Below are 12,094 nucleotides of genomic sequence, written 5' to 3'. Positions count from 1 at the left end.
CAACATTGTTTTACTATTCCCACTTAAAAAGAGCCAGATTGGGGCATTTCTTGCTTCAGCGTTGGCTCTTAATGCAGTATCTCTCAAAATTGCTTCCGAAGGGCCCTCTGCATGCTCTGGAGGAATAAGCACATTATTGTTGAATTAAAAAAATATAATCTCCACCTTTGTGAGGCCTTGTCCTGCCCCACAGAGGCTTCCTTCCTGGAGATCAAAAATGTTAAGTTTTCTCATCAGTTCAAGCACTTCTACTAAGCAAGACATAAAGGCAGGCACAGAGCTGACTTCTTCCAGAACAGGGAAGGTTTCTGAGCCTTAAAGAGCTCCCGAGGAGCTCACAAGGCCACTGACTCCCCTGCTTCCCTACGAGGTTCTTCCTTTGGAAGAAGAGTCTCCAGACAAAGTCCCAAGCTTTTTTGAGTGCAAGTTTTCCTTCCTCAGGAAAACAAGAGCAGAAACTACGTGAACAAATACACTGAAGACCAGCTCACTGCAAAAAGCAGTTCCTTTACTTTCTGGAGACAGAGGTTTCTCCTCTACCCCCATTCCCAGTCCGCCAAGAGCAACTACCTTCAGTGCAACACACCTTTGCCTAGATTCCAAACTGGGAGTGTCTGCTTAAGGTGCAAAGCTCCAGAACTAGAGCTCTGAGAAATACTGGCTGAAGGACTCATCCGTGAGACTCCAAGATCAGGAACAGAATTTTCTGCGAGCTCTACATACCCCATGTATCTAATCACTCTTGTAAAAAAACCAAAAAACAAAAAAAGCACTGTTTTATACAAGAGGCTGACAGCAACAAATATGTTAGTCTAGGAAAGAAAATGTCTTACGTAGAAGAAATTACTATCCAGTATGCTTTATGTCAATTAAAAAAAAACAACATTGAGAAAACTACTTGTCAAAAAAAGATAACAGATCAGCGGAGGTCTCTGCAATGTTGAAGAACTCTGTGTTATTTAACACATTATTTTCGCTTTCTCCAAAGAAGAAAAGAGAAGCAGGGATGATACTGATCCTGCCACTTGTCACATGAAGATAGATCTTGTTTTCTCAGTTTGTTTTTGGACCAAACTGAAAACATTCATGATTACGGATCAGCAGTTTTAGTCTACAGTAACTATGATCAAATAGTGGCATAACCTAAGCAACACCTACCTATCGAACTTCTACTACTACAAAAACAACAATAATATATAATTCATTGAAAAGTATTATTTTTTCCCATATGTTTGTTGTATCTGATATTTTAACATGTTTTAGGTATCAAGTATAATAAAGTCTTGCTGTCAACATGTTACTGATACCTAAGCACACTTCAACCAAAGATCCCCACGCCCTGACTACACAGTATTCTGTATGTGCCACAGGCATACTAAGCTCTGCATTTGTATTCCAAAAAAATACAGTTTTTGAAGCAATAACAGTGTGGGCTATGAGCAATGAAAAACAAACAAACAAACAAACAAACCCCAAACCAAAAATATAAATACAGAACAACTTAGACACTACTTTAAAAGTCTGCTCTTCCTTGTCCCTCTCTTTTTCAAGCCTGCTTATGTCATGTAAACCACTTGTTGTGTAATGTGTAAAACATGCAGTCTTATACAGTGTCTAAAAAGAATGTTCCCAACATGCCAAAATAATTTTAAAAGCCAATTCACTACACACACCTAGCTCTGGAGCACTTCAAGCCTGCCGATGACAGGATCAGGTTGGAAGCCCTGGAAGTCAGCAGCCTGTGTTATTTCAGCCCACAAAATTAATTCCCGGAAGAGAAGGGGAAAAAAAAAAACTGAACACGAATGTAAATTAGCCTAAAGCAGAGGGAGTAGGAAAGCAAAGACAGTACAAGTAGCTAACTTACTTGGTACACACGTGCCTTCTGTTTCCAGCAGGAATGCTGGGATATGGCTGTTTTTCGCCCCACCGCCGGAGCAGGCTGTGGTTTTGGTTTTCAAGAGGTGCTGACCAAGCCCTTGACGAGCTGGTGTGCTGAGCAGCGCGCTCCCCACCCAGCAGGCATGGCCGCCCCACCTCCAGCACAGCCTGCCAGTGCCCGCGCCCGGGGAGGGAACCAAAATAATCAGGTTCAGGCTCCGACAGCGCCGTGACAGCGCTGATGCGGAGGCGTGCGCGGGAGCTCTGCCCTCTGCACCGCAGCGCCTCTTCACATTCGGCGTGAAGCGATGAGGAGCAAACCCCATCTCCCGCTTCTGAGGTCGCTGCTGGACGTGGCTCGAGCCGGTTCCCCCACCAGACACAGCAGTCACCGAGCGGATGGCATGGAGAGCCACGCGGCAAAAGCAGGGACGAAATGCCTGCCGGGATGGCACGACTTAGGGACGGAGCTACTTTTAGCTTTCAAAAAGCAGTATCCATCTTCCACCTTTCGAGTTGGTGGCACTGGTGCTGAGGGAAGGAACCGACGCATTTCCCCTCAACAAGACTGATATTTTTAGTAGAAGTTTATGGGACACCCCCTCCCTCAATTCAGACTGATTCTCCACACTCCCTGAGTACATAAATGTTATTAACCGAAGAAGGGATAGAGATGGTTGGACCAGTTAAAGCCACTGGAACTTGACTGACCAGGACTATTTTTAAGCATAACAAATGCAAATAATTTATATTAATTTAGAAGGTAAAAGGTGCTTCTTGCAATACCAATAGTGACCTGCTCTTGAATTTTATTTTTTTTTGCTATAAAATCAAATTCTCAATACCTGTAGTATGGGAGGGAATTTTTCTATGTTTGTTTTTAAAGAAAAATCCCTCACACCACTAACAAACTCTGCCACCATTTTTTCCTAATACCCTCTATGCCGCCCTTTATCTCAAGGGAACAGGAAACAAAAGTCAGCCCTAGAAGGGAAGTAGAAAGGGAAAAAGGCCCAAAGATACAACACAGACTGATAAGGAAAATATCCCATTTTTCAGTGAAGTACAGAGTATTTTTTGTGGCATGACTGTATTATTTTGATCATTGCATAGTTTTACAAGGTGCAACTTCTGCAGTGGTCTCTAGATCAGAGGCTTCTTTTACAGCCCTACTTTTCAAACGTGAAGATGACCTCGGATGATGGATGCCACATCCCACAACGTTACACAAAGCCAGCTCTTCCACACAGGAGGCAGCTTCTGTACTCCTACAGCTTCCAATTTTTAATGCTTTGGTCTATTTTTAGCATGCCTCTGCTACCAAGAAAACCAGCACTGTTCTCTGCAAGGACAGCATTCTCATGATTTTCACATGTCGGGCTACGTGCCAGCAACAGCTCTGATGGCAACTTGTAGGAACAGCCCCATGATTTGTCATAGTCTTGCTGCAAAACACCTATAAATTGAGGATCTGTGCAGCACGACGCACACCTACTCTAAGGAGAACACGAAAAGGAAGTTCTCAGCCCATGTAAATATTTTTCTGAATAACCTCAAAATCTAGAGATATCCTTTCCAACCTTCACAATATGACTGGTAACATAGGAATAAGTTTACACATTTCCGTGGACATTCCCAATTGGTACTGTGACTTCAGATGCCTTGTAGTCAAAAATGCCTTCCTTCACAACAAGGTGTCTGTGCAAAGCTCATGAAATAAAAATTTAGTGACAGCTAAGTAAGGTATGTAGCAGAAAAAACATCCCAGCAAATAGACTGACAGCAGGAATCACTTTTGATGATAATCTAGATAAACTTGTCACAGAATTTCCCGTCTGCTGCAGAAATAGTAGAGACTTACTCAAAGATATTTAGTAATTGCTTTTTTTTCTTCTTCTTGTTTTTCTGTCTGTTGCACAAGCAGATCAAATTCCCCTTAAAAACTGCTAATTTAGATGCCAGCTGAAAGTAACTAACCTTAAATTTCTTAAATCATTAGGATCAAGAAGCCTTCTCTGAAAATATTCAAGATCAGTCAAGTCACAAATAAAAATAATTCTTACTGAATTTCCACTGTTGTTGAATTCTTCTTGCTTCAATAAATTGTCCATGACAGTAATATTCTCACAATATTCAATATACAAACATTCTCACTTCACTAAGCTATAGCAGCCAGCAACAAAAAGAAAATTATTACTCATTAAGAACTCATTAAGAGCAATGCCAAAAACCTCTTAAATAAAAACCAGCAAAAGTTCATTTGGTATCAATAGAATTACCATATAAGAACACAAAGATACAAGAAAGATAGCTGGATCCAGCTGAGTTCAAATATTAGTGCCTTCTATTAATAGCTATGATTGAACACTGAGCTAGAAATTGGCTTTCCTGTTGGCTATGGAACTGGCAAAAACAATTTGAAAGGCTGTAAAAGAAAACACAGCAGTGCTGGTAGGGGACCTTCTGCAGAGAAAGAGGTTAGTTTAGTTTCTCCTCTTCACTACTGCCTGTTAATCACAGTAGTGATGACCTCCTGGTCTGTGCACCTTGGCAGTTAATGTATACATGGAAGAGGCTGCTCATGAGCAACCAGTAAATATTCCTGATGATCATAACCTTACCTGAATCTTAACTTTTCACTCCATTTATCCCTGTGCTTACTGAAGATAGCCTGGTACAAAATAACAGTCAAACAGGACTTCACATCAAAAATGAAAGAAAGGCTTGTGACAGATAGGAAAAAGAACATCTGTTTCAGTTAAATATCTTTAAATCATTCATTTAGATTTGAGTCATACAGATACTGGGCACATCAAGGTTGCCGATTCAACTTTCTAGGTGCCCTTAACACCGGGAACACAAAAGCCGTACAGATATAAAAGAGAGGAGACAAGAGAGGCTGCACTTACACCACACAGACACATACGCATCCGAATAAAATCCCTATAAGACAACACTGAGCAGAAGTAGTGGATAAATACTGGCTGCAATGCTAGGAACTCAAGAGTGAAACAATAAAGAGCACAGGGATAAAATTAAGACACAAAGAATGGCAGTTCAGATACACAGTGCAACGAAAACGAAACCAGACAGATAAGTGATTGCCTTAGGAGTAGTCCACATTACTGGATATCATCACTGGAAAATTAAAGTACCCACATATTAGCCAGGCATTAGGCAATGACAAGCATTCATCACACACAAGTTCCTGTATCTTAAATTCAGCAGTACAGGTGACCCAAGCAAAACACAAGCCATCGGTTATTATTACATCCTAACTGAAGGAAAAATTACTTAGGCCCTAATATAGAGGCAGTAAAACCCCCTCTGGCTATTCAATTTAGAGTAATTGATTGCACCATAGGGTAAGAGCAGGTTAAAAAAAATGAACAGCTCTAGCTGCAGCAATTTAACTGCCCCACCTCACCCGCCTCTTCAAAGAAGGCAGAAATGTATCTGGGATAAAGTACATTAATGAAAAGTATTATTGACAAACAAAATGGTTAAGAAATTGGAAGAGATTTTGCACGCAGGACACATTAAAGCTACAGCAGGGAAAATATTAAAGGAAGAAACAGCAGTCCCAAAGTTGTCTGAACACGGGTGAAATATTTTTGATTGCATTAGAAGATTTGACCTATTTTTGCAGCAAAAGAGAAAACGCTGCCTTGCCTTTTCAAGAAATACTTCCTTTCCTGTAAAATCCCTGTAAAAATAAATATCCCTGCAAAAGTTTTCTTTTGAATAGGTATTTTAAGAGACAAAAAGAAAAAGAAGGGCAGAAAAGAATACAGCTAGTCAAATGGCTTAAAAAAATTATGGGTAGCACAAACTACAAGAACAGAACAATAAATCTCCGAGTTTTGCTCTATTTTAAATAACACTGTTAGTGTGGATAGCAGGACATTGTTAAAATTAAAAGATACAATTAAGAGAAGGTTTAGCCTAACTGAAGAAAGGTAGTCACGGACAAGTGGGAACTAAAAAGGTTAAACTTAAAATAGGTATTGATTAAGGGTCAATATTAGACAGCATGAGGTAAGTATTTTCATAGTACATAATCTTTACCAATAAATATTTTGAACTGTCACAGGAACTGGAGAAGCACCAAATACTGAATAAAATACATAGCCCAAGTTGTCATAACCTAAGACAAAGTAATTCCTGGCAATTACATTACATGGCATTTTTTTCATTACACTACCTTCCAGTTCTGATGCTTAATAGCATCACTGGAAATTGTAGCTTGCACACTTAATGTAAAAGATATGCTTGTAACAGAAAGAACACAGACAGAAAAAAAGACTTAAAGATGTGTTAGCAAGCAAATTATATGTGAGCTTCCATGGGACTATGCAGCTGGTGACTGATATGCAGAAAGATTATACTCGAGACTGTCCCACCCTATACAGCTTTCATGGGAACTACATATGGACAACTACATCCAGCTTAACTAGCAGCAGAAAGGCCCTGGCAAACTGCAAGGAATAGAAAGAAAAGCAACAAAAGAGTTAGGCTGTCTTTAGTGATAGACAAAAGCACTGAAAGAAAAGGACAACAGGATTTACATCCTTGTGTCCTCCTTCATTGAGTAGAAAGGAAAAATAATTACTTAGGTAGCACAGAGGTATCTTTAGGAGTATTATTTTACAAAAGCATTGATTAAGAAAATAAAAAACCCCATTCAAAAGCAGAAACACTTCCTGCCTATAGGAGCTTTCAAACAATGGAGTATCTCCAGATACGGAATACTGTGGCAGATTCAATGGACCCTTGGCTGTACTTTGGTTCAGGATGACCAGGGAGCAACTGGCCTCACGTCCTGGGGTGAACTGGCAAGCTGGAAAGCCCCTGGCTCACATACAAGGGATTGAAGGTGTCTTGAAAGATATTTCGAAAGGTGATTTTGAAACCCAAAAATGCAAGGTAACCAAAGTACAGAACAAGATACCAGAGCTAAAATGAAGACATCTATCTTGTCTATACTAATGACTAGCAGCCAGCTACTTCATTCTATAAATGCTACCATCAGGACGTACCCAATTTGAGCTCTCCCTGAATTACAGCTGGACTGCACACCAGGTGACTCTCCCCTTGAGCAGAGACGCCTCTCAAGGTTAGAGACTCCTTACCTGAGACTAAGAGACTCTTCCTTACCCAAGGCGGAGAGAACCCCTACCCGTAACAGATCCTCTGTAAGTGACTGATAGCATGGTGAATTAATGCTATGAAACATTACTAATCCATATAGTTACTCAATATTATGATAAACATTGTATGGATAATTCCGTTAGACATAAACCATTGTTCAAGTCTGAGACTAAGATTGGACCCAGCAGCACCTAGGTTCCAAAAGGAGTTTAGAAAGCAAGGGGCTCCACTCTGCACCTCGTCACTCAACAGGAGGGCCCTCTTTACTCTTTGCCTCCCTGGTCTCTGTGTGAATCATTTTAACTTGATTCTAACTCAATTTTCCTTTGTATGTTTCTTCCATGCAGTAATTAATAAGGTGAATCTTGCCATCAAACTTCTTGAACGTTGTCAAACCACTGTTAAACTTTGTTAAATTCCATCAAACTTATTGAACTGTCAAATTATTATTTTACCTCAATTAAACATATTGCTGCTTCTCTCTTTTGAGTGAGGTGCATTCACTCACGCATGACAAATATGCACCTAACAGTGATTCCCAACTACAGCCATCGGCTCACGTGTGACCACCACCAGAAAGTGTATTTTCAACACCCTATTTCAATACTTCGCAAGACCTGAGCACACCTAATGTGATCCCTCTGTCTCTTCATGGAGTATCAACTGCACTCCAATAAGCAAGTCATCTCTGTAATGTCTCTTACACTAACTTCCTCAATGACTGAACTGCTCCAGGGGCTATGAAAGCAAAGGCAGTTATCAGCGCTTCGATCTCATCAGGTCCCACTGAGTAAACAGAATCCAAACATAGGAATAATATCTAAGGGTGAAAAAAGAACCACAGCCCCATAAATCAAATGATGTTTGCCACTGATATCAACGGGACAGGGATTTTTTAAACTAACTAGGAGACTAACAAAGAACAAGTGAAAGGGGAGAATGTTACCAAATCTATTTCTTCAAGAAGTCAATGCTGGCATTCTGCTGACTTGTGTTTCTCTTTCATTTCAATTCACTACAATTTCTAGCAAGACATGAAGAACATCTTAGTGTTGCTGAATGCTGGCAAACAAACCGTTTTCTATCATATTTCAGGGGATGAAGTCATATCATATCCACTTCACTTTTAAAAGAGACCATTTCCTTAAGTGTGCATTACCTTAACAGCAGAAGGTGCTCCACTTGTCTGTGTTTTGGGAGGTTGGCTGACATTAGCACTTGCTGGTTTCTTCTACAAAATAAAAGAAAGATGTAATAGATGTCAGAAATGTTGGTGAAGAAAAAGAAGAGAAGAGTAAAACTGTAAACCAAAAAAAAAAGTATATAAAAATGGTACACTAAAAAAATGTCCATTACAACATTTTATGCAAGGCAAGTCATCCAAAAATAAATTGTCCTATGTAACTTTAATTCATGCAGACTCATTTCAGACAGTTTTGTCCAGCCCAGGATAGGCTGAGTGCTCTTGTACTGTTTTATGAATGATATATAAATTTGTGCTATTTCCTGTGGCAGAGCAACTCCGTTTTAATTAACAGTTAAAGCAACAGTAACCATATATACTTTAAGGAAAAGTATCAGTTTAAATAAGGTAGGTAAGCTATTGCTGTACAGACATAACTTGAATGGCAACACACAAGGTAACATTACACCTCAAGCAGGGAAGTAAAGATACAAAGCTAAGGGCGAAATTATGGCTTTTCTAGTTAATAAATATTCTTGCAACTGAAATAAACCCCTTTGAACCTCCATTTTTCAACCAATGCAATGCCATTATCATCAAGTACCACTAAGTACTGCTGCAAAAACTCAGTGATTGCTGAAATCACATCTAATGAAGACTGCGAAAATAAGCTGTTAGTAATGAACACAGCAAAAAGCATCAGATTTTTGGAGGCAGCAGATGGGTAAGACCTATTCATTTTCTCTGATAAGTGGAAGCTCAAGATTCACAACACAACTAAAGCGTTCACACTTTAATTACTCTCTACAAGCAGAGAAGTCTGCGCAATGACCAGAGATTCAATCAAACTTGTATGCAAACTCAGAAGCACCGGTTTTCAACTGATGTGAGACTAGGTACTGTAACAGACTGGGAGACTCAGAGACCTCTGTCATTAAGGTAATTCCACCTCCTTTTCTCCTTCTGATGTAGCTCCAAAACCAGGAGAGCATCTCGAATAAACAAAGCCGCACATTCAACACTCAACCTCCTGTCAGAGCCTGGGGCAGCATACCACCATCTGTGGCCATTTATGTAAGGTTAACATCACAGAAACGTGCCCCAGCGGTACAGAATGACACAAAGTGGGTCATTTACATCAAGGATTTCACACTTAGTGGCCCCACTGGAAACAACGATATCCAAGTAAGACTCCACAGTATGTTGCAAAAACGAAGTGCAATAGTGAGCTTTCCTGTTAAAGGGATGTTAGGATTGTGGCTGCCTCTGCAAGCCGCTCCAGCCCAGGACCCTCCTGCACGGCTGCTGAAGTCCAGCACTGCCCAGTACAGACCAGTACTACCCAGTACAGATCTGCCCAGCTGCTGGAGCCCAGCTCAGGGCCCAGGGACCTGGAGTCTTTGCCCAGGCTGAGGGATGTGGTTGCAAATTCAACCAGCAGCAAAGCCAAGCACATATCCCAGAGACACAGGCACACAGGACACTGACACAGCTGGCTACACTGCTGCCAGCAGCACCCACATCACACACCAGCACCCCCAGCCACGTCTCCTCCTCTGGGGCCCGCAGAGGCAGGAGGTCACTGGTGCAAGCACACACTTGGCACCCTCTGGGCTCATGACCAGATGCACAGTCGTGGGTCATCAGGGCACCGGCATGGCCCCTCTGTCCCCCCAGCACCCCTGCCCAGGCCCTGGCCCTCTGGCCCTCCCACAGGTCCCCTGCTCACCAGCTGGTCCAGCTCGGTGCTCGCTGCAAACATGCAGCACTCGCACATACATCCCACGGGCACCCCGCGCTCGTGGTACCCCTGACACCAGCATGGACCCCCCGCGTGCCTGATACCCCTAGACCCGGGGTCCCCTACTTACCTGCTGGTCCAGCTTCAAGTTTGCCAGTGAATACACATGCACACCAGGTTTGGGGAGGGCACAGGCACTCACTCCCCCAGCAGCCAGCACCAGGCACTGGGATGTGACCCCTGCACATCGCCCCATCAGTTGGCACGGTCCCATCAACCCCCTCCAACATCCTGAACCCTCGGGCTTCCAGCCTCGCCAGTTGCAAAGCCCCGGGTTATGGCAGTTTCTTGAGAGCTCATCCACTATTGCGACTGACCAGGTGACTGGTCAGCCCTAGGGGACAATGCTCCTGAAGGCAAGTGACGAAGGTGTGATGCATTACACTTTTGTAGAGACTGTACCGAGATGCAGAACGCCTTGGCTTTTATCTTTGATGTAGTGCATTAAAGACTCAGTAATAAGCATTATCTACAAATGCTTCAACTTTTAAATAAGTTATTAAGTTATTGAAGGAACACAAAATTTTAAGTGCTACCTTTCCATTTTCAAAAAGAAAAGAAACAAAATAATCAAAAAAAGAGCAGTCCTCTGAAGAGCAGTCAGTATTCAGTATATGCCTTCAGTATCGCAGCTCTGAACTGATTTCCACCTCAAGCTCAGCTGAAATCACAGTCTTTGGTTCAGGACCTCATGGTCCATGGTGTTCAGGACTTACCTTTGGTACCTAAGACTATGTCTAACATAACTGCGATGCTTTGAAACTCCACAAATAAAGTACTGTTTTGCGGAAGGAGTTTTTATGACACTTGCCAACATATTAAAAAATTTCAGGTACGAGGCTAGCTTTTTTTTTCCCCCCAGTCTGAACTAGAAAAAAATTAATAAAGCAAAATAAATTCTTGTTCTGACCACGAACTTATGTTAATCAATTAAACATTATACAGAAAAAATTGTTTCTCAGTTTCATGGTAAGTGGAACAGCAGTAAAGGTACAGGTAGGAGATAGAGAAGACAAAGAAGCAAATAACTTCTTCTCTGAGTAGAGAAAGACTGCCTTGAGATAAGCTACGTGGAAAGTTAAGCCACAACATCAAATCAGAATTCTTCAGTGAATACTGACCATGATAGGCTAAGTAGACTAATATATCTGAGTTCCCAGGGTCATCTTTCAACAGCAACTTGTTTGGTATCTATCCCTTAATACATTTGTAAAAGCAGAAAAATGGGCCACATCATGCTACTAGGTTCATTCTTCTTTTATGCTTAATAAAACAATGATGTTACGTGCTTCCCAGCATCCTCCCCGCAATGTTTCTTCCAGGCAAACCAGCTCTGACACCCTTTATCAACAAATCCGTCAGGGCTGTTCCCATCTTCTTCCCCTCCAAGCAGTGGAAGAGTATTTTTTTTTTTCTGTCAGTCTCAGACATAATCAGCTGAAAAATCACCTTGCAGCTGTACTCACACCTTGCTTCCCAACCCGATAATAAGAGAGCTAATGAATTATTGAAGCATAACTTCTTTATGAAATGAATTAGAAGAATCAAGAGCCTATACGGAACTGTGTGTGAAGGAATAAAACCTGTGGCATACAGGTACTTACAATCTACTCTTCATTATTAGCAGTTAGCTTCAAAACAAAAAGCCAAAACGCTGTTTCAGAGTGGAATATTAATTCCTCCACATTTAATAAAGGGGAGATAAAATACATATCCCTTTGATATGTAGATTTTCCAAGTGAAGACATGCATTAAGACCGGTGTCTAGAAATATGGATTAAATGCTCATTTTGGACTATAACGTTCAAGTGTTCATTATAATATTGCAATGAGAATGCATATGGTACAGTTGTTTTAAGAAAAAAAAAAAATCACATAAGGAGAAAATGTGCAATCTCTGTTCTGGAAATGCTTTTGACAACCAGAAGCAGCATTTCAGGCTCCACCTTTCAATCTTTCACTCAAGAACTGCTTGAGTAGCAATCACACTCTGTTTCTTCCTACAGCCAGAAGAGCCGCACATCACAACAGCTCCCAACAAGTACCAAAATTTAACTGAAATGTTATTTTTCAACTAC

General features: G+C 41.2%; 1 protein-coding gene across 7 annotated transcripts in view; it reads right to left on the bottom strand.

Annotated features, from left to right (window-relative positions):
* The window catches only part of CAST (calpastatin), a 65,848-nt gene that overhangs the window by 39,725 nt on the left and 14,029 nt on the right, over positions 1-12,094 (bottom strand). For 5 of the 7 annotated variants that reach the window (XM_082337503.1, XM_082337504.1, XM_082337506.1 and 2 more), the window contains exon 3: positions 8,192-8,263. In XM_082337503.1, the coding sequence (XP_082193629.1) occupies positions 8,192-8,263 (72 nt within the window). Of the gene's footprint in view, positions 1-1,673; positions 1,752-1,867; positions 2,065-8,191; positions 8,264-12,094 lie in introns of those variants that run through there. The other 2 variants (XM_082337507.1, XM_082337508.1) reach the window with 2 other exon arrangements.

The sequence above is a fragment of the Platalea leucorodia genome (assembly GCF_965183815.1).
Source record: "Platalea leucorodia genome assembly, chromosome: Z".
Taxonomy (NCBI): domain Eukaryota; kingdom Metazoa; phylum Chordata; class Aves; order Pelecaniformes; family Threskiornithidae; genus Platalea; species Platalea leucorodia.
This window is presented reverse-complemented; position numbering and strand designations above follow the sequence as displayed.